The sequence below is a fragment of the Pantherophis guttatus genome, chromosome 2 (assembly GCF_059756535.1).
Source record: "Pantherophis guttatus breed Tessera chromosome 2, ASM5975653v1, whole genome shotgun sequence".
Classification (NCBI taxonomy): Eukaryota; Metazoa; Chordata; class Lepidosauria; order Squamata; family Colubridae; genus Pantherophis; species Pantherophis guttatus.
This window is the reverse complement of record NC_142064.1, coordinates 291,953,319-291,971,930: the sequence shown is the minus strand read 5'-3', so window position 1 is coordinate 291,971,930 and position 18,612 is coordinate 291,953,319. Positions and strand designations below refer to the sequence as shown.

The 18,612-nt window shown below is 46.3% G+C and overlaps 2 protein-coding genes across 2 annotated transcripts in view; both read left to right on the top strand.

Annotated features, from left to right (window-relative positions):
• The window catches only part of LOC148116172 (uncharacterized), a 59,595-nt gene that overhangs the window by 19,496 nt on the left and 21,487 nt on the right, over nucleotides 1-18,612 (top strand). The gene's annotated exons all lie outside the window — the stretch shown is intronic.
• Nucleotides 11-12,877, top strand: LOC148116173 (H-2 class II histocompatibility antigen, E-S beta chain-like). Its single transcript, XM_087888755.1, has 4 exons — nucleotides 11-50; nucleotides 1,084-1,374; nucleotides 9,691-9,972; nucleotides 12,531-12,877. The coding sequence occupies exons 1-4, from the start codon at nucleotides 11-13 to the stop codon at nucleotides 12,875-12,877; spliced, it is 960 nt and encodes a 319-aa protein (XP_087744881.1).

Genomic DNA, 18,612 nt, shown 5'->3' with positions numbered 1-18,612 from the left:
AAGGAAGCCGATGGGTCCCCAGAGCCTCCAACAACCTCGATCTCTGCGTGGTCTCCTCCCCCTTCCTCCCCACAGCCCCCCCCCCCCAGGAGGACGGAGAGGGACCCTAATCCTAACCCTTCCCCCATGTAGCCAGGTGGGGGTCGCAGCCTCTCCTGTGCCTGGGTGGGAGGGGGCTGCAGGGAAAGAGGGAGGGGAGGAAAAGTGAAAGAGGGAAACTGAGGCATTTTCAGCCCTGAAGCCCCAGAAGGGAAAAGAGGCATTTGAGCAAAAGTTTTGGGGCTTCTTCAGAAACTTCACTTTTTCTCCTGAATCTCAGATTGGAGGCTTTGGAGGTCAGGCAAGAGGGGGGTTTACGGCCCTTCATGGGGAGCCTCTGAATTGGGGAAGGAGACCAAGAACACCCCCAGCCCCATAATCCCCCTGGAGGGGAGGGGGAAGGGAGGGAGGAGGATGTTGGGGCTCTTTTGTGAACGGGGCAGGAGACCCTCCCTTTGAGAGGCTCTTGGGAGTCTTTTTGGGGAGGGGGAGAGGAAACGGGTGATCTGAGATAATCCCCCAAAGGGAGGGAGCTGGGCTGAAGATTCGGGGGAAGGAGAAGGGGGGGAGAGAGGGAGGGAAGGTGGGGGTTAAAGGGCTGGGAGACCCCAGGAGAGTCGGTCTAGATGTCCTCATTGTGGCCCCTCCCCATATCCCCTCCCAAAGGAAGATAGAGTGGGGGGGGTGGAAGCTACTTTCCCTCCAGCCCCCCCCCCCCATCCTTCCTGCCCCTTGAGATCCAACCTTCCCTGCAGAGACTGAATGGGATCGCTGGACCGGTTGAGCTTCTGCCTGCCTTTTCCCACCCCTCCCCCTCTTTCCTCCCCTCCCCCCTCCAGACCCCCCAGGAAGCCTCCGTTCCTCTCTGGGACTGAGAGTTCCCGCTCCCTCCTCCAGGGGGCGTCTTCCGCCAGTCTCCCTCGGAAGGACTCCCGCAACTCCCCCCTCCCGCATAGATCCCCCCCTCCTCTGCTAGCGGCTGGGAACGATGGGCCCTGGAGTCCCTCCTGACGGCCTTCCCTCCCCTCTTCCTCCCCCGCGCAGCCCATTTCCTTGTCCAGGGAAAGAACGAGTGCCGCTTCCTCAACGGGACGCAGCGGGTGAGATACCTGCAAAGATACATCTACGACCGGCAGGAGTTCGTGCACTTCGACAGCGACCTCGGGAAGTTCGTGGCCCTCACGGAGTTTGGGAAGGTGGATGCGGACGCCTGGAACAGAAACAAGTTCTACCTGCAGGACAAGAAGGCGGCTGTGGATTATTTCTGCCGACAGGCCTACAAGGTGTGCAGCTACGAGGCGGCCAAGAGGGAGGAGCGAATGATTGGCCGGAGAGGTGAGTGTGGGGGGGAGGGAGGGAGGGGGGGCTCTTCCCTGGGAGGGGGAGGCCAGGACCCCCCTTTCCTTTCCTTTCCTTTCATTCCTTGGGATCCTCCCAGATGGAGGTTTTGCTCCTCATTTATTTATTTATTTATTTATTCTGCACTCTCAGATTCACAAAATCTCTCCTCCTTTGATCCATTTCCCCCCCCAGAAAATCCACCCAGATATGTTTTTTGGGGGGGGGGAGGGGAACCCAGCCAGGTCTCTCTCTCTCTCTCTCTCCTGCTCAATGCAGGCAAAACACCCACAGACCTTAAAACTGAATTTGGGGTCACAAGAAAGAAATGGGGCCTCCATTCAACCCTGAAGCCTCAGATTCTTTCATTCTCTCTTCCAGGTTCCTTCAATGTTGCCTACATTTCCTTTTCTCATTTTATTTCTTTGTCTAATAAAAATCTTCTATATTTCTATCCACTGATGGGGTTTCAGAGGCCAATCAAGGATTTTAGCTGCCCTTGTTGCCATTCGGCCTTTCCAGATAAATTATATTTATTTGTTAGAATCAGAGAAGTCTTGAAAGCATCATCACTTAAGAACTGGTTAAGTTTAATGTTCCCATTGTAACTCCAGAGATTCTCCAAAAATAACGTCTCACCATCGAATCCAATAAGATCCTTCTTCCATAAGGGGAAAACTTCCAGATCCTAAGAGAGAAAAGCCTCTTGGAGCATTTGCTCCTTCTGGAAATTATTCAATATTTTAGGGGAACCCACAGAGATTTTGCTCTCCGCATATTCAGTCTGGAGGCAAAACTCATTTTCACTCCTAAATTCTTCCCTGCAAATCTGGGAGGATTTTCACCGGCCACATAAGATGCATTTGGAAATGTTTTTACTACCAAAGAGGATATTTTCATGGAGATAATAATATTCAGCTACATTGTTTCTGGACAATATTTAAAGTTCATTTTTCCCCTACAAACAGCACAACATTCTTGTCATCTGGCACAGTACTTGAAATAATTCTCATTCCAATAATATTTAATATAGAAATTTCACCACTTTTATTCATTTATCTAGTGATTTTTCATAACCTCCGAAAGTGCCCCAAGTGCCAATTGTGTTGGTGTTGTGAGTGTGTCTCTTTTGTGGGCCTCTCAGGGCCTCCCTCCCTCCTCCCTCCTTTTGGGGGTCTCTGGGGGGCTTTTCCCTTCAGGGAAAGGAGCTTCTTCAGCTGCCCAAAGACTCCAAAGCCCATCCTCCCCTCCTCTTTTCCTCCCTCCCTCCCTTCCCTCCTTCCTTCCTATCTCTGGATGGTTTGTTGCTTTAGCTGCTCACAAGCTTTATCCACATAAATAGAATGCATTTTTATTATAAATCCAAAATGGTGATCCTGAATTTCATTGTGATTCATATAATTTCTTCTTCATCAAAAGTATTATTTTTACTTCCATGAAAATACTTCAGACAAGAGGCCAATAATTCTCCAGGGGTTCCTGTTCTTTATTAAAAGAACAGGAATATTTATTAAATTCCGTGTATTTAAAGCCAATTGTTGGTCAGGCTCCACTTTAGGAGGCCTGAAATCACAGGATGTTTGTTTGAGTCCTTTTGGGGGAATTTTCATGATGTGGGGCAGCTAAAATGTACTTTGTCCTCCTGCTGTTTTAAATCAAGAGGTCTCTATTTGTCTATTAAATTGGATTCCTGGATGGGCCGAGGGAGAAAGTTGTGTCCCTTGGTAGGAATTTAAAAGGAAAAAAAAAAACCTTTTTTCGATCCAATTAAAATCTCCAGCAACTCCCAACTGGCCAAATTGGAACCCCAAAATCTTCACACTGCAGTCTTGTAAATAAGGAGGTTTGGGATGGGCTATAAAAATAAACATGGAAAAATACCAAATTGCAGCTTTAAAATCTGATTCTTCCATTTTCTTGCTAAAAGTCTTTTTCTCATCCAAAATTTGCATTTCCTGTTTTTTTTTAAAAAAGGCCATTTTCAGTTTGTAAAGCCTCTGCCTTCTTTTAGCAATTCCACAAACGCCTTTAATGTCCCAAGAGGCAAATGGGATTTTCCTGAAAAAAGAAAACAACTCACACCTGAAATGCTGCTATTTGTCTGCATGGAAACCTGACCAGATCCCAGGTTGGAATTACAAACAACCATTTAAAAATGGGTTCTTCTTAAGCATTATAGAATTTACTGTTAATAAGAAAATCCCTCAAGAGAAAACAAAATGGTTAGCAAAGGACTCTGGGCTGGAATGGATCTATTGTCAACTCTCTTGGGGGCTCATCCAGGCTAACCCCCCCCATTAATCCATCCAAGAGTTGTGCCAGTTGGAGCATTTGCTGAAGGAGGAGATCAAGATCCAAGATCCCCTCTGGATCCCTTCCCCACTCCCTGCCCCCCTCATCCAGGGCAGAAGCTTCCCTCTGGGAGTCAGAGGGACCCCTCCCCACCTCCTTCCCCAGGAATGGCCGGTTCCTGCGGCTGGGAAGGAGGCCGGCTGGGTGCAGGCAGAGCCTGGTCTGAGGGGGGGTCTCCCTCTGAATCCCCCCAAAGCCCCCCCCAGGAAGGATCCTGGAGAGAGATCATGAGATCCCCCAAAACCTCTCCTGCCCTTCCTGCTCTGAAGGGGGGATCCAGCGTCTCTCATCTTCAATGGGGGAGAAACTTTTACTGGATTCTGGCAGTTATGGGGAGCAAAGGGCTGCCCCCCCTCCATTGGGCTCCTTTGCCCTTTCCTTCAAAATGCCTCTTTCTGTTGAGGCTGCCTAAAATTGGGGGGTTTTGGAGCCACATCACATTTTTCCCCCTGAAATCTTCTGCTGATTTTTTTGTGTATCTTGTGGCTCCAAAAGGGAGAAAAGGAAAAGTGGAAGGAGAAATTTTCTCTCTCCAAATAAAACTTTTTGAAAAGTGATTGAAACACCGAAGAAAATTGGGACAAGGATCTTCTCTTCTCTTCTCTTCTCTTCTCTTCTCTTCTCTTCTCTTCTCTTCTCTTCTCTTCTCTTCTCTTCTCCTCTCCTCTCCTCTCCTCTCCTCTCCTCTCCTCTCCTCTACTCTACTCTACTCTACTCTCCTCACCTCTCCTCCCCTCCCCTCCTCTTGCTCTCTCTTTCTCTTTCTCTTTCTTTCTTTCTTTCGCTAGCTTCCTTGATCACCTTCAGGGCTGCTCAAAGGCATTTGGCTCCGTCCTCTCTCCTCTCCTCTATAACCTCCGCATGAAGCCGCTGGGTGAGGCCATCCGTCACCAGGGCTGGAGGTCTCCTCCGTCTGCTGATGTTATAAGGTTTCATCTCCACCTCTGGGGACCCAGGAGATGCTGAGGCTGCCCTCTCGAGGGTCCTGGAGGCTGTGGGGGGAGGGGCTGAATGGGGGATTAGGGGCTTTGGCTGAACCCTGGAAAGGCCAAAGGGCTTTGGGTGTTGGGAGCCCCAAGATGGGAGACTTCAACCAACTTCCTTCTGGGTGGAGCTGCATTGTCCCAGAGACCCAGTTGGCAATTCTGGAGATTCTCCTGGACTCCCGGAGAGCAGGTGGCAGTCACGGCTAGGAGAGTGTCTGTAAGACTTTGGGTTAGTTGTGGCCACTTTGGCAAATAAATTTAATAAATAAATAAGTTTATTAAACAAACAAATGTTGTGGTATTAGATCTAATTAAAAATCTGGTTAAGGAATTGCAAAATTTACAGATACCTTTCCGGTGGGACGCCCCAGTTGGTATAATTTTCAGATATAAGGGAGAAAGATATCGTTTGAATACCGTGGATAAGGCACAGCACTTCTATACTACTACTCTTAAGGAAAGAACACCATCTCCACATACATCTACAGTTTTGGAGATTAAGGAGAGTGAAGAGAAGCAACCTCAATGAGAACTGCAAGAACAGTCTAAGCAGGAATTAGAGGAAATGCAAGGCGCAGAAGGAGGTTTTCTGGATGAGCCTTTGCTGGAATCTTCTCCAATCTTGGACCCGACTCGGATGATCGAAGTTAAGGACCAACGTATAACTCGAGCTCAATCTAAGTTACTTAAACAAAAGCAACAACAACAACAGGAAAGACAAGACAAGAAGGCAGTTAAGAGTACTGCACAAGAGATTGGAGCCATGGGGGGAGCGAGATCGAAGCTTTCGGATGACCTTCAATTATTTTGCTCTTTGCTCCAGAAAGATGAAGATGATGTTTAAGTGTTTATCTTGGAATGTTAATGGGTTGAATTCAGCACAGAAAAGGAAGAAATTATTTACATATTTGAAACAATTTAATAATGATATAATTTGTTTACAAGAAACGCATATCACAACTCAAGATCAAAAATATTTGATAAACTCCAAACTAGGAACACATTTTATATCTTCAACTTCGCAAAAAAAGAATGGTGTGGTTATTTATGTAAATAAAAAGTTAACAGCTAAAGTTATAGAAGCAGATGAAGATGGTAGGTTTGTAGCAATTGAATTGCTTACAGCAAATGGCCAAATTCTTCTGATTGGAATTTATGCTCCCAATCAACAACAGGACCATTTCTATAAGATGTTACATACTAAAATACTGCAATGGGATTACAGATCTATTTTAATTATGGGAGACTGGAATGGAGTAATTGATTCTAAATTAGATAAAAAGAGTTTGGCAAAGTCTAGGATCAGATTACCACAGACCTTTTTTGACATGAAAGAAGATATGGAACTAAAAGATGTTTGGAGAATACATAATCCAAAAGAATTGGACTACACTTTTTTTTCTGACAGACACAGATCCTTCTCTAGGATTGACTTCATTTTGTTGACAGATGACTTACTTGTTAAGACAAAAAGAACAAAGATCTTTCCAAGAACTTTGACTGACCATAGCCCAGTATGGATAGAAATTGAGATGGATAAGGCTGAGAGACGTTCTTGGAGACTAAATGAGAATTTGTTTAGATATGAAAAAAATACAACAGAACTTAAAAAGCATTTGAAAGAATTTTTTGAAATAAATTTGAATAAAGGTACCCCAATTGAAATTGTGTGGGACGCAAGTAAAGCTTATATGAGAGGGGTACTTATTTACATGAACTCTAAACATAGACTGTTTCGACAAAAGAAAAGATCTGAACTGGAAATAGAAATAAAGAATAAAGAACAGTTACTCATTAAAAATCCAACAGATGAAAGAGTACGTAGTGCTATAAAACTTTTGAAAGACCAATTTCAAATGCTTATGGCGGAACAAGTCGCAACAAACTTACAATATGCGAAGTATAACACATTTTGTAACGCTAATAAACCGGGCAGATGGCTGGCTTACACATTGAGGAAAAAACAAAGTATACGGACTATTGATAGTATTGATATTGGAGGGAAAGAAATTTTTCAACAAAAATTAATTAAAGAAGCTTTTGTGGACTATTATACCAAACTATATGCCAAAGAGGAGGTGCAGAATGGACTTATAGAAAAATATTTAAATGATAAAAGAGTTACAAAAATTACTGATCAACAAAAGGAAAGAATGAATTATCCTATAACAGAGGAGGAGATAATAGTAGCAATTAAGCAGTTAAAAATAGCCAAAGCTCCTGGCACGGATGGTTTGACTGCAGTGTATTATAAAACTTTGCAAGCTGAAATGGTGGGACAACTCAGAGATTTATTTTGCAATATTCAACAAGGGGGTAAAATACCCCCATCATGGACAACAGCTTACATATCTTTGATACCAAAAGAACAAGTCAGTCCTAAAAAACCAGAGAATTATAGACCAATATCTCTTTTGAATACAGATTATAAAATCTATGCGAAAGTATTAGCCAACAGGTTGATGCCAGTAATCCAAAAGGTGATTCATGATGATCAAGCGGGATTTATCGAGGGCAGACACATGAAGGATAATGTAAGGCAAGTAATAGATTTATTGGAATATCTTGAGAAGAATAAACAGATTCCTGCAGTGCTGGTCTTTCTGGATGCTGAGAAGGCCTTAGATAGAGTGGATTGGAATTTTCTACTAAAGACTTTAAAAAAGATGGATTTTGGGGATCAATTTATACAGGCGATTTCAGCAATTTACCAAGAGCAAAAGGCACAGATCATTATTAATGGAAGTTTGACAACAGAGTTTAAAATTGAAAAAGGAACAAGACAGGGATGTCCGTTGTCCCCACTTTTATTTATTCTAACACTAGAAGTCTTGCTAAATACAATACGGGACTCTAATATCTTGAAAGGTATAATGATTAGGCAAGAGGATTACAGAATAAAGGCATTTGCAGATGATCTGGTCGTTACCCTAACACAGCCAACGGAATCAATAATCCTGATGAAGGACATTATACAAGGCTATGGTAAAGTTTCAGGTTTTAGACTGAATCCCAAAAAGACTAAAATGATAGTTAAAAACATGACACAAGATCGCAAACATGAGCTTGAAAGGAGGGCAGGTTTTGAGATTGTACCTAAGGTAAAATACCTAGGAGTTCAGGTTGCAGAATCAAACACGAAATTGTTTCAAAATAATTATGAGGTGTTGTGGCGAGAGGTGCAGAAAGACATGGAGACTTGGAAAAAACTGCAGCTGTCTCTACTTGGAAGAATAGCAGCAGTTAAGATGAACATTTTGCCAAGATTTCTTTTTTTGTTTCAAATGATTCCGGTGCTTAAAAGTGATAAACAATTGAAAGTTTGGCAAACTGGACTTAATAAGTTTGTCTGGAACGAGAAAAAGCCGAGAGTGAAATTGAAAATCATGCAAGATGTTCCAGAAAGAGGAGGTCTTAAACTTCCAAACCTACAGTTATATTATGATGCAGCAGCTCTAACTTTAACAAGTGATTGGTTTGGAAGTAAAAAGGCTGGAATATTGAATGCAGAAAGTTTCGATCTTGAATTTGGATGGCATGCTTACTTATTTTATGATGACAAAGTAGATAAAGTATTTAAAAGCCATATACTTAGAGACTCTTTGATGAGAGTTTGGAAGAAGCACCGACTCAAATGGGATTATAAAATACCGCTATGGCTGGATCTTGGTCATACCTTGTGGAATACAAATATAATGTCACTCGGGGGGTTTTTATACAAAGAGGTTCTTTTTACAGATGCGGGCAGATGGCAGCTGAAGACATTGCAGACACTGTTGGACGAAGGGATTAATTTAACTTGGTTACAATATAACCAATTACAATTGAGATGGAAAGAGGACCAAAAAACTGGTATTATGTTGCACGAGGAAGAATTGGTTAGACATATAAAAGAGAAAGGTCCAATGCATATCAAAAGGCTTTATAATGTTTTGCTAGAAAGGGATTCAGAAACTGAATTAGTTAAAGATTGTATGATTAAGTGGGCACAAAATTTTGAAGAACCAGTGATGTTGGAAACATGGGAAAAAATTTGGGTTCAGAATGTTAAATTTACACAGTCGCAGAACCTGAGGGAAAATTTCTATAAAATGTTTTATAGATGGCATTTAGATCCCAAAAAGTTGTCATGTATGTACCCTAATGTTCAGCCAAAATGTTGGAGATGTGAATGTTTGGATGCTACGTATTATCATGTTTGGTGGACCTGTAGGAAAGTTAAGGCTTTTTGGATAAAAATTTGGTGGGTCATGCAGAATGTTTTGAAGAAAAAAATTCAATTCTCTCCACAACTGTTTTTATTGGGCATAGTTAAGGGTTTTACATTGGGTGAAACAAAATTGATATTGTATATGATAACAGCAGCAAGATTGTTGATAGGTAAATACTGGAAGAATGAAGCTTTGCCCACTATCGAGGAATGGACTTTGAAGATGGCCAGTTTTGCAGAGATGGCGAAGATCTCAGCATACTTAAAAGATTGTTCACAAGAGACTTATGAATGGGAATGGAAAAGGTGGATAGAATATGTTCAGAACAAATATCAAACTAGAAAGTATCAAATAGCTTTTACTTGAAAATAATGTATTAGAAATATTTTAATGTAATGAGGTAAAGAGAAAAATTATACAGGGGAGGGAGGGGTTCAAGTTTACATATAAGTGTTATATTAAGGGTTTGTTTTTTTTGTGTGTGTTCTCTTTTTACCAGTTATGAGTATACTATAGGGAAGTCTGGGGGGAGGGGAGGGTTAGGGAGGGTTAGGGAGGATGGGAAGTTTGGGGTGGGTGGTGGGGGGGGGAAAAAGGGGTGAAAATGTAATTGTAAAACTTTTGCAATAAAAAAAAAATCTGGTTTCATTTTCAACGAGATCCCAAGAATCATCCGACTCGTGCTGCGTCTGTCCTTCCCGTCTTCTGCGTCGTTTCTTTCCTGTTGTGTCTCTCATGTGCCTCCTTCTCCTCCTTCCCTCCAGCCAAGCCCTCCGTCTCCATCTCCCCCACCAAGATGGAGCCCTCTTCCCCCAACACCATCCTCCTCTGCACCGTGATCGGCTTTTACCCCGTGGAGATCGAGGTCCAGTGGCTGAAGAATGGGCGGCTGGAGGAGGAGGGCGTGGCCTTTGGGGAGGAGCTCCAGAACGGAGACTGGACCTACCAGCTCCAGGTGATGCTGGAGACCCAGCCCCAACGGGGGGATGTCTACACTTGCAAGGTTGAGCATGCCAGCCTGGAGGCCCCCATCACCGTCCAGTGGGGTAAGCCCCTCCCTCCCCTCCCTCCCTTCCTGCCCTGAGAAGGGGGAGAAACCCACCCCATGGGGGGAGATGGAATGGAGCCTCCTGGGGGAAGGTGGGCCTGATCCTCCTGCTCAGGTGAGGCTCCTTCTCCTTCCCCAGAGCCCCGTTCCTCCAGCTCTGCCAGGAGCAAACTCTGGACGGGGATGATGGGGGCCGTGATAGGAGTGGCCTTCCTGGCTGTGGGGCTCTTCTCCTACCTGAAGAGCAAGAAAGGTGAGTCTGGGGGGCCGGAGGAGAGGTTGTGGGGAGGGGACCCTCTAGGGGAGGCCTCTCCTCAAGCTTAGCAGGTGGCCAAGAGGGGCCCCTTGGGGAATGTTTTTGGCAGCTTCACTTATTTGAGGGGCTATAAGTGAAGATCACACAACCTATTATGGGCTATCAATGGGGAGGGGTCCTGCTGAGTCCTCCAGCCCATGAAGGGTCCTGATTGGGTCTTTTTCTCCTTCCAGCAATTCCCATCCAACCTCCTGCAGGTGAGTTTCTCCTCTTCTTCCCTCATCTCAACCTCTCCTAAGAGTTATAGGTGGCTTTTAAAATTCCTTAATTGTTCCTTTAAAAAAAAAACTTGCATGAACAATATCTCCTTGTTGTGGATAGAGCAGTTTTTTGGATTTTGGGCAACGTTTCTTTACAGAGACCTGAAAAAGTATTGCAATCAAAAACAAAAGCACACAGAAATGCTAAAATCTTGCCCAGAATTTTTCCACATTTTGGGAATTTTCAAAAGGGAAGGGAAGGGAAGGGAAGAGGGGCCATTCCTTCCCATTCCTCCCTTGGGGAGGGAGCAGCCCAGGTTTACATTCCCCCACGGATTTTGTAAGCAATTCACCCATTCTGTTAGGCTCACTGTGGAGGGGGGTTCCCGAGGGTATTCAGGGGACAAATTCCACCCCTATAGCTATTTTAAAAGAGGTGAGTCCCATGGTACTATGCACTGTGGTATTGTAGGCCACTTCAGCAAATGGCAGGAGATCTGCCCAGCTAAATTGCTGATAATTATCATAGCATCTCAGGTATTGTTCTATCATTGCGTTCACTCGTTCTATACCTCCGTTCGTACTCGGGTGGGAGGTGGAGCTAAGTCCTTGAGATGAACCTATCAACTTAATGAACTTCCTCCAAAACTTTGCCCTGAACTGCACCCCACCTTCCGGTCCGAGAGGATCCTTCTTGGCACCCCATACAGACTCATTTGGGTTCATTAGTTGGAACCTGGACAGGCTCCTCTTCCTGACACCCCCCCACTTCTCCTTGTGAGAATTCCTACAATTTCTGGCCATTTGAGCCCAGGCTCCCCCCTTTGCTGCCACCCCCATCGTAGCCCCGTCTTCTTTCTTCATATCTGCATGGAGGGAGTGGGGGAGGGGGCCCTCCCCTCTTGATTAACCCTCTAATTAAGACAATTAGGGAGACTTCCAGAATCCCCTGGAGATGAAATGGGGAGGAATCCCTGGTCCTTCCCAGCCTTTTCCTCCCTGAAATGGGCAGATTCTCCCTCTTATCTGTCCCTGCCTGTCAACCACCCCCCTGCAGTGTGGGCCTGCCTTGTGGGTGGGAGCTGAAAAGGAAGAAAAGTATGTTATTTACAGTAAAAGATTCTCTTTATGTTCTAATTTTCTTCCCCATTTCTTTTTCTACAGCACTCATGAATTAATCCTGCTCTCCGATGCAAAAGGATTATTTTTTCTTTAGTCGCTGATGACTCTTTGTCCTCTTTGCAACCTCTGAGAAATGGAGGCTGAAGGTGGAAAGTTTGTGGGAGGAGGAGAATGGCAGCCTGGATTTTCTCCTGCTGAGACACCCCCCCCCGCCTCCTTTCTGTCATATATGTAAATGCCTAATATTTGTTAATGTATATATCTATAGTCAACTCCTACTTAGTTGTTGTCATCACTATCACCACTCCCACTTACCTCTGACCACTCCTCCTTAGTATATATAGTGAAACTTCCCTGGTTCTTGGTTCTTCTCTGTTTCTCCTGCAAGAGAACAGACATAAATAAAAGTACATTAAAATACTATTAAAGACTCTGAGTAATCATTGGGCTAGATCCTCGAATTCTGACAAATATGGTAGCAGAGGATGGTTAACAGCCCAACTACATCCAGATATGTCTGAAAACAACGAAACTAAAAAACCTAGAAGAAAAAGAACCATTAGTCGGGCCTTTGCACAAAAGATGGCAGCCCAACTATCACCTGAAAGCAACACCCAGAAGGAAACTCCGACAAAAGGAGAAGAAAAAGAAATCCTCGTTAAAGTCTGTCCAAACAAAGGAGATAATTTCAGAAATAACCTACTAGAAATGATCAAAAAGACTCCGGGCGAACAAGACCTAATTGTGAAACTCCAAGACCTAATCAAAGACTGTGGAGCAGCAACTAAGGCTAACGAATCTGATCCAGAACCAGAACAAGAAGACTTCAACCCGGTAAGAGACTCACCCATTTGTCTTTCACCCACAGAAAAGGCCGAAACAACTTTCCGCCTTTTTCACGGCGGCCATCTTGGACAGTAATCACACCAGAAATGGCCGACCAATCACCGAAGGGGCCCCCAAATTCAAATAATGAGGCGGGAAATAAGGGCTACTCGCAAGAAAACATATATGACAGCGATGAACAATGCGAAGAAGATGACTATGACCCCCCCAAAGAAGTACCCAGCAAAGACGACATCGAGAAGGCCATGCAAACTTTAACCGCAGCCTTCAGCAAAAATCTAAAGTTTCCCAAAACACCTCCAAACACCCCAAAAACTAGCCAAATCCAAGCAGACACAACCGAAGTTTACACAGGGGGGGCCTACAACAACACCGAACTCCCTATATCAGCGCTACTTCCCTGGGACACCCACGGATAGCAAGCGGCAACTACACTGATCCCCAGAGGACAACAAAATACTTACCAGTCCAGCAGACACTGAAGGGACACCTCGATCCGGCAGCAGACGACATCTTCAACCCACTCCCGCTCGACGGACGGAACGCAAGACCAGACTTCCCGGCTGTTTCTCCTGCGGCTGCAGGCTTCACAGGCCACGCGACGATCCAGAGGTACATTCAGGCTGTTGTAGACAAAATAACGGACTAGAACAAGCTCTTCAGTGCAGGAAAGAGTTTTTATTTGCGCAAGGTTCAAACAGTCCGAAGACCACGAAAAAGTCTGAACGCCGATGGCTTCTTCTGGCCATGTATTTATACAGTTTAAACGCAAAAGTATTACAGAGAGTGATGCATTTCACACGTAGAAGCTACCCTTTAATCTATCTCTAGGAAAGACATAACAGCCCTGTTCCCACAGGCTCAGGCTTTCAGCTCCGGAGCTCAAGACATAATAAAAGAGGAGATAAGGGGCTCAAAGGCGCCTCAAGAGCAGTAAAGAGGACAGTAAGGGAAGCAGTATTTCTTCTCTAGGATATACATGACATTTGGGATGTAATAAACATTAAACAACAGGATGTATCTGTTTAGGGTCAGTTTGCCCTTTTACAATTCTGTACCTACGTCAAATACCGTTTGTCAATTCAGCACCTTGGCACGGAAGAGGCACTTCTGTCTTAACCAAAGATTTGGATTTCTAATATTTGAGTTTTATCCCAATATCGAATCTTAGCCTGGCTCAAGGCGACCCATGCGACAACCCAGAACCTCTCCGCTCTCCCAAGGAGCCCTAAGCCGGAACCGAGACTCTACCCAGGCGAATTGGGCCCTCAACTGGGAGCTCCTGCGGAGAGATCCTTCCCAGATGACTGCAGAGCGAAAATGAGAGCTGAGCATGCGCAGAACCGACCACCTATAAAAGAAGAGAGAAACATAGAAGCAAGTCAATACAGACTACCAAACAGCATTCCAATACCATATTGTGAGTTTCCTCACATACTTAACCATAGACAGCGCCTGCCAGTAAGTAATACACTACGCAATACTGGAACTTTACCCATTGACTTTCCTAAACTGAAACTAGATGGAACTAATTTGTTAGAGTGGAATCAACAGCTGCAAGTCATTTTTTTAAAAGAGAACATTTTATTTCTAATTACTAACCCACCAGAAAAACCCTGGTCTTTTGAGATAGACTGTTTACACCACAGAGCTTTCTACTATGCTGGCTAGAGAATTCTGGGAGTTGAAGTCCACAAGTCTTAAAGCTGCCAAGTTTGAAGACCTCTGAGCTAGGGCTTTGGGGCCAGCCTTTTGGGGAGGGGGTCCCATTCAGAGAGACCCCCTGCCTCTCAGGAAGTATCAGGCCCAGGCAGAGAAAGTTGCCAACGTTGGAGATCCCTGGACTAGAAGACCTCCAAAGGTCCCTTCCAACTCTGTAATTCTGGTATTGGCAAGCAAGCACAGTTAAGCTACTTAAATCCTCCAGAGCAGGGGTCCCCAACCTTTTGGACCTCAGGGACCACCAAGTTCATAATTTTAAATTTTGTAGACCACTAATATGAATCCAGTGCGCTACTTGCTGAAGCACCTGGACTCCCAGTGACGGGATAGCGTCCTTCAGGCACTCTCCCCCCCTTTCTCTCTCTCTCCCCCCTCTCTCATTCTCTCTTTCTCTCTTTCTCTCCCCCTCTTTCTCTCTCTCTCCCCCACTCTCTCTCTCTCTTTCTCTCTCTCCCCCTTCTCTCTCTCCCCTACTCTCTCATTCTTTCTCTCCCTTCTCTCTCTCCTCCACTCTCTCTCTCCCGCTTCTCTCTCTCCCCCACTCTCTCATTCTTTCTCTCCCCTTCTCTCTTTCCCCCACTCTTTCTCTCTCTTTCTCTCTCCCCCTCTTTCTCTCATTCTCTTTCTCTCTTCCCCCCCTTTCTCTTTCCCTCTCTCTCCCCCACTTTCTCTCTCATTCTCTTGCAGGGGGCCGATCTGGTGTCTGCAATGGAGAGCAAAATCCAGCTTCTTCTCTCTGCTGTAAGTGCAGGATCAGGATTCCGCCTTGGTATATTTGCGGCGCAAGGCAGCCCTTGTTTCCTGCCGATTCGGAACGGTAAACAGCGTCTGGTTCGGGGAGCAGCTGGATTTTGCTCTCCATTGCTCTCTTGGCCCCCTGCAAGCTTTCATCTCTCGAGAAGCCCAACCAAAATTTCCCGCACCACTTCAGGGAGCGCTCCTCGAGAGACGAGAGCTTGCAGGGGGCTGAGAGAGCAATGGAGAGCAAAATCCGGCTGATCCCCAAACCGAACGCTGTTTACCGCTCCGAGTCCCAAGAGGCAGGAGAGGAAGGCTGCCTTGTGCTGCAAATACACCAAGGTGGAATCCTGATGCCGAACTTACAGCGGAGAAAAGAAGCCGGATTTTGCTCTCCATTGTAGACACCAGATCGTATTGCACCACCTGCAAAAATGTAAAAATTTCCAAATGTAGCCCTGCCCTCTAACAGCCCTCCTGATGTTCAACTGTTGTCTCTCAAGGAGGATACTTACTTGGCCATCTTCATGCTTGAAAGGATTCTACAGTGTAACAGCAGATGTCTCCCACCTTGGCAGCTTTAAGACTTGTGGACTTCAACTCCCAGAATTCTCCAGAGTTCCCCAGAATGGGCTAGGCGGGAGTTGAAGTCCACAGGTTGTAAAAAAGCCACAATTGCCCAGCCCTGGGCTAGGGTAGGCTGACGCCGAGTGGGTGGGAGGCGGGGCAAGGCGAGGGGCAGATGAGCCAGCAATTTAACAAACAGTTCGGTGTGCTGCGAGGCCAATAAATTGCAAAAAAAACACCGAACCGTTTGTTAAATTACTGGCTCGCCTGCCCCTTGCCCCGCCCCACCCCCACTATTTATTGGCAAGGGGCGGGGCGAGCCAGCAATTTAACAAACGGTTCGGTTGAACCGCCTAGAACCGGCAGAATCCCACCACTGGTTTGTTTCCCTCTAGCCATCAGCTGGGACTCCGGAGGCAGCAATAGATTGGGAGTGGGCGGGGTAAGCGACCGGCGATCCAACAGAGGCAGAGGGTGAGGGTGAGGGAAGGCATGGAGGGGGGCAAGAGAGGGCTTTGGCGACCCCTGTGAAATGGCCGTTCGACCCCCAAAGGGGTCGCGACCCCCAGGTTGAGAACCGCTGATCTAGACTGTCCCCAGGAATACTGGGCTGACCTGTCACTCCAGACCCCTCAACTCTCCTGGCTTTGAACCCTCAGCAGCTTCATCTACATTATTCTTCCTCCCACTCACTTCCCTTCCCTTCGCTTTGCTATAAAAGAATAAACTTCAGATGTAAGAAAACCCTGGAATCCTTCCTTCCTCTTCCTCCTCTTCCTTTTTGCTGCCCCCACAGGAGGCTCCTCCCTCCGCTGCCTCTGGATCCACCATCCTGGCTACTTTGGGTCCGAAGCCAGAACTGGTTCAGGAGGAGGGTGGGCAGATCCAGGGAGGCGAAGGGGCAGGACCCCCCTTTCTGCTCAGAGGCCCCCTTGCTCTGCTTCCCCTCAAGCCCCCTTTGGAGGAGCAGAAGGGCAGCAGGCACGGTCCTCCCTGAGCATTTGTGGGGAGCCATTGGGGGGCACCCGAGACTCCTCTACATTCACCCAGCCATTTCAGCCATTTCTCTCCTTCACAACTGGAGGGTCCTGTCCCATTTTGGCACCCAATGGCTCCCTCCCTCTTTGGGGCTCAGATTCCAATGGCATAGAGTCTCCTGCTCGATGGTATAAATGGTGTAGGCTTGAGCAGGAGGTTGGACTAGATGACCTCCAAGGAATCCATCTGAAGCCGTTCCTGGTGCAGAAGACATTGCCACGGAGGGGAAGACCTGCTCTGTGGGAAAAGAGGGGGGGAGTTCAATGGGGCAGCCCTAAGTGGAAGACCCCTCCCTTCTCCCCATCACCTCTAGATGCCCCTAGACAGCCCTCCAACTGAGCCTCGCCCTCTCCAGAGGTCATCCAGACTGACTCTGCAGTTCTCCAGTGGCCTCAATCACCGAGGCAGAGTTTCCCCCTCCCCTTCCTCATCTGGGGTCTTGGGGCCACCAGGGGAAAAATAGGTCGGAGTGTGATTGTAGGAATTGTCTGAAATTGCCTGAGAAGATTTGGGCTCCTTTGAGCAATGCCTCCCCTTGCAAGACAGTGTGCAAGAACCTGGAGAAGGGACAACACCAAATGTACCAATGGCAGAGGGCAAAAATTAGACCGGACCTCCTTAAGAAAAAAAGAAAGTCTTGTGTTGATTCATTGTTTAGGGGAACTGAAACAGCCGTTTCTAAGACGGACAATCAAACTAAGGGGGTTGGTTGTTTCCCAGGAGCAGCTATCAAAGACGTGACTGAGGGGCTTACAGAAATAACGAAGCCCACAGAGTATGATCCCTTTTTCCTCTTTCATGCTGGGAGGAATGAAAAAGTCCCTGGAAACGATGCCAAGAGACTGGGAGCAGGTGGGCAAGGGAGCCAAAGAGTTGGGGGCACAGGGGGATTTCTCTTCCACTCTCCCAATAAAGGGAACCATCCAAGGAGGGAAGGCAGCACCTTGGAAGTCAACTCTGGCTTAGGGGATGGTTCTCTCGAGGGAAATTGGGATTCTTGGACCATGGTCCACAACACCCACATGGGGGGCTTCTGGCAGGAGATGAGCTGCCCCTCACAAGAATCCAGAAGGTCGGCTTTGGACACCAACCGGCTCGCCTCATCCGAAGGGCTTGAAAGTGAGACCGAAGTGAGAGGGAGACAAAGTTTTAGAAGCAAATTCCAAGCTCAAATCTCAGGGGAATCAACCAAATGGAGAGAAAGAAGGGAAACTCGGAGACAGAGCAGGAGATGTAGAAAGCAAATATGGGGTCAGTCAAAAAGGGACTCAGATGCCTCTGCACGGATGTTCATAGTACGAGGAATAAATGGGGTGAAGGTGGAGCCCAAAGGCAGGTGTGACATTGTTGCAATCACTGAAAACTTCATGGGATGAAACCCAAAATTGGAAGGTGCAACTAAAGAGATTTAATGCGGAGGAATCAGGCAGCAGCTGTCCAAAGGAAGTGGGAGACACGGACACAAACTTGTAGTTTTATGTAAATAAATGTATTTCACATCTACATTCACAGCAGACAAGATAGCCGGGAATGCAGGGAGATTGTGAGGTAAATCTCAAACAGCATTCTGAGCCCATGGAAGAAAAAGGCGGGAAAAGGGGAAACTCCCCCTTTCCACCCAAAGCAACCAATCAGAGCGCAGATCACCTCATATAGGAGCCTGCACACACTCAGCCACAACGGTGTGTTCTGGACCATTGTGCATTTTCCTCTTCCAGCTTTTCCATTTAATATCTTCACATTTAAAGGGTTCAAAAGAAACAGACCTAATAAAAGAGGAGGTGGAGTTGCACTATGTATATAAAAAATAAACAAACTGATCTAGAAACGCAACAGAAGAAAGAAAAACCTCCTTGAAGGCATTTGGGGTTGAGATAAAAGGGGAGAAAAGAGGGATGGGGGAATATTCGGAGCCTCCCAACCAACCAGAGGAAAGAGATGGAAGTTTCTGTTACTTAGCTGAGGCCCGGAGGAAGCTCCCCCCAAGAGTCATGGGGGGCTTGGACTCCCTTAACCTCACCTGGGAGGCAGGTTCTGGGCCTGGTGGAAGAGGAAAGAGGCTCCTGGGACACCCAGCAGACCAGAGGCC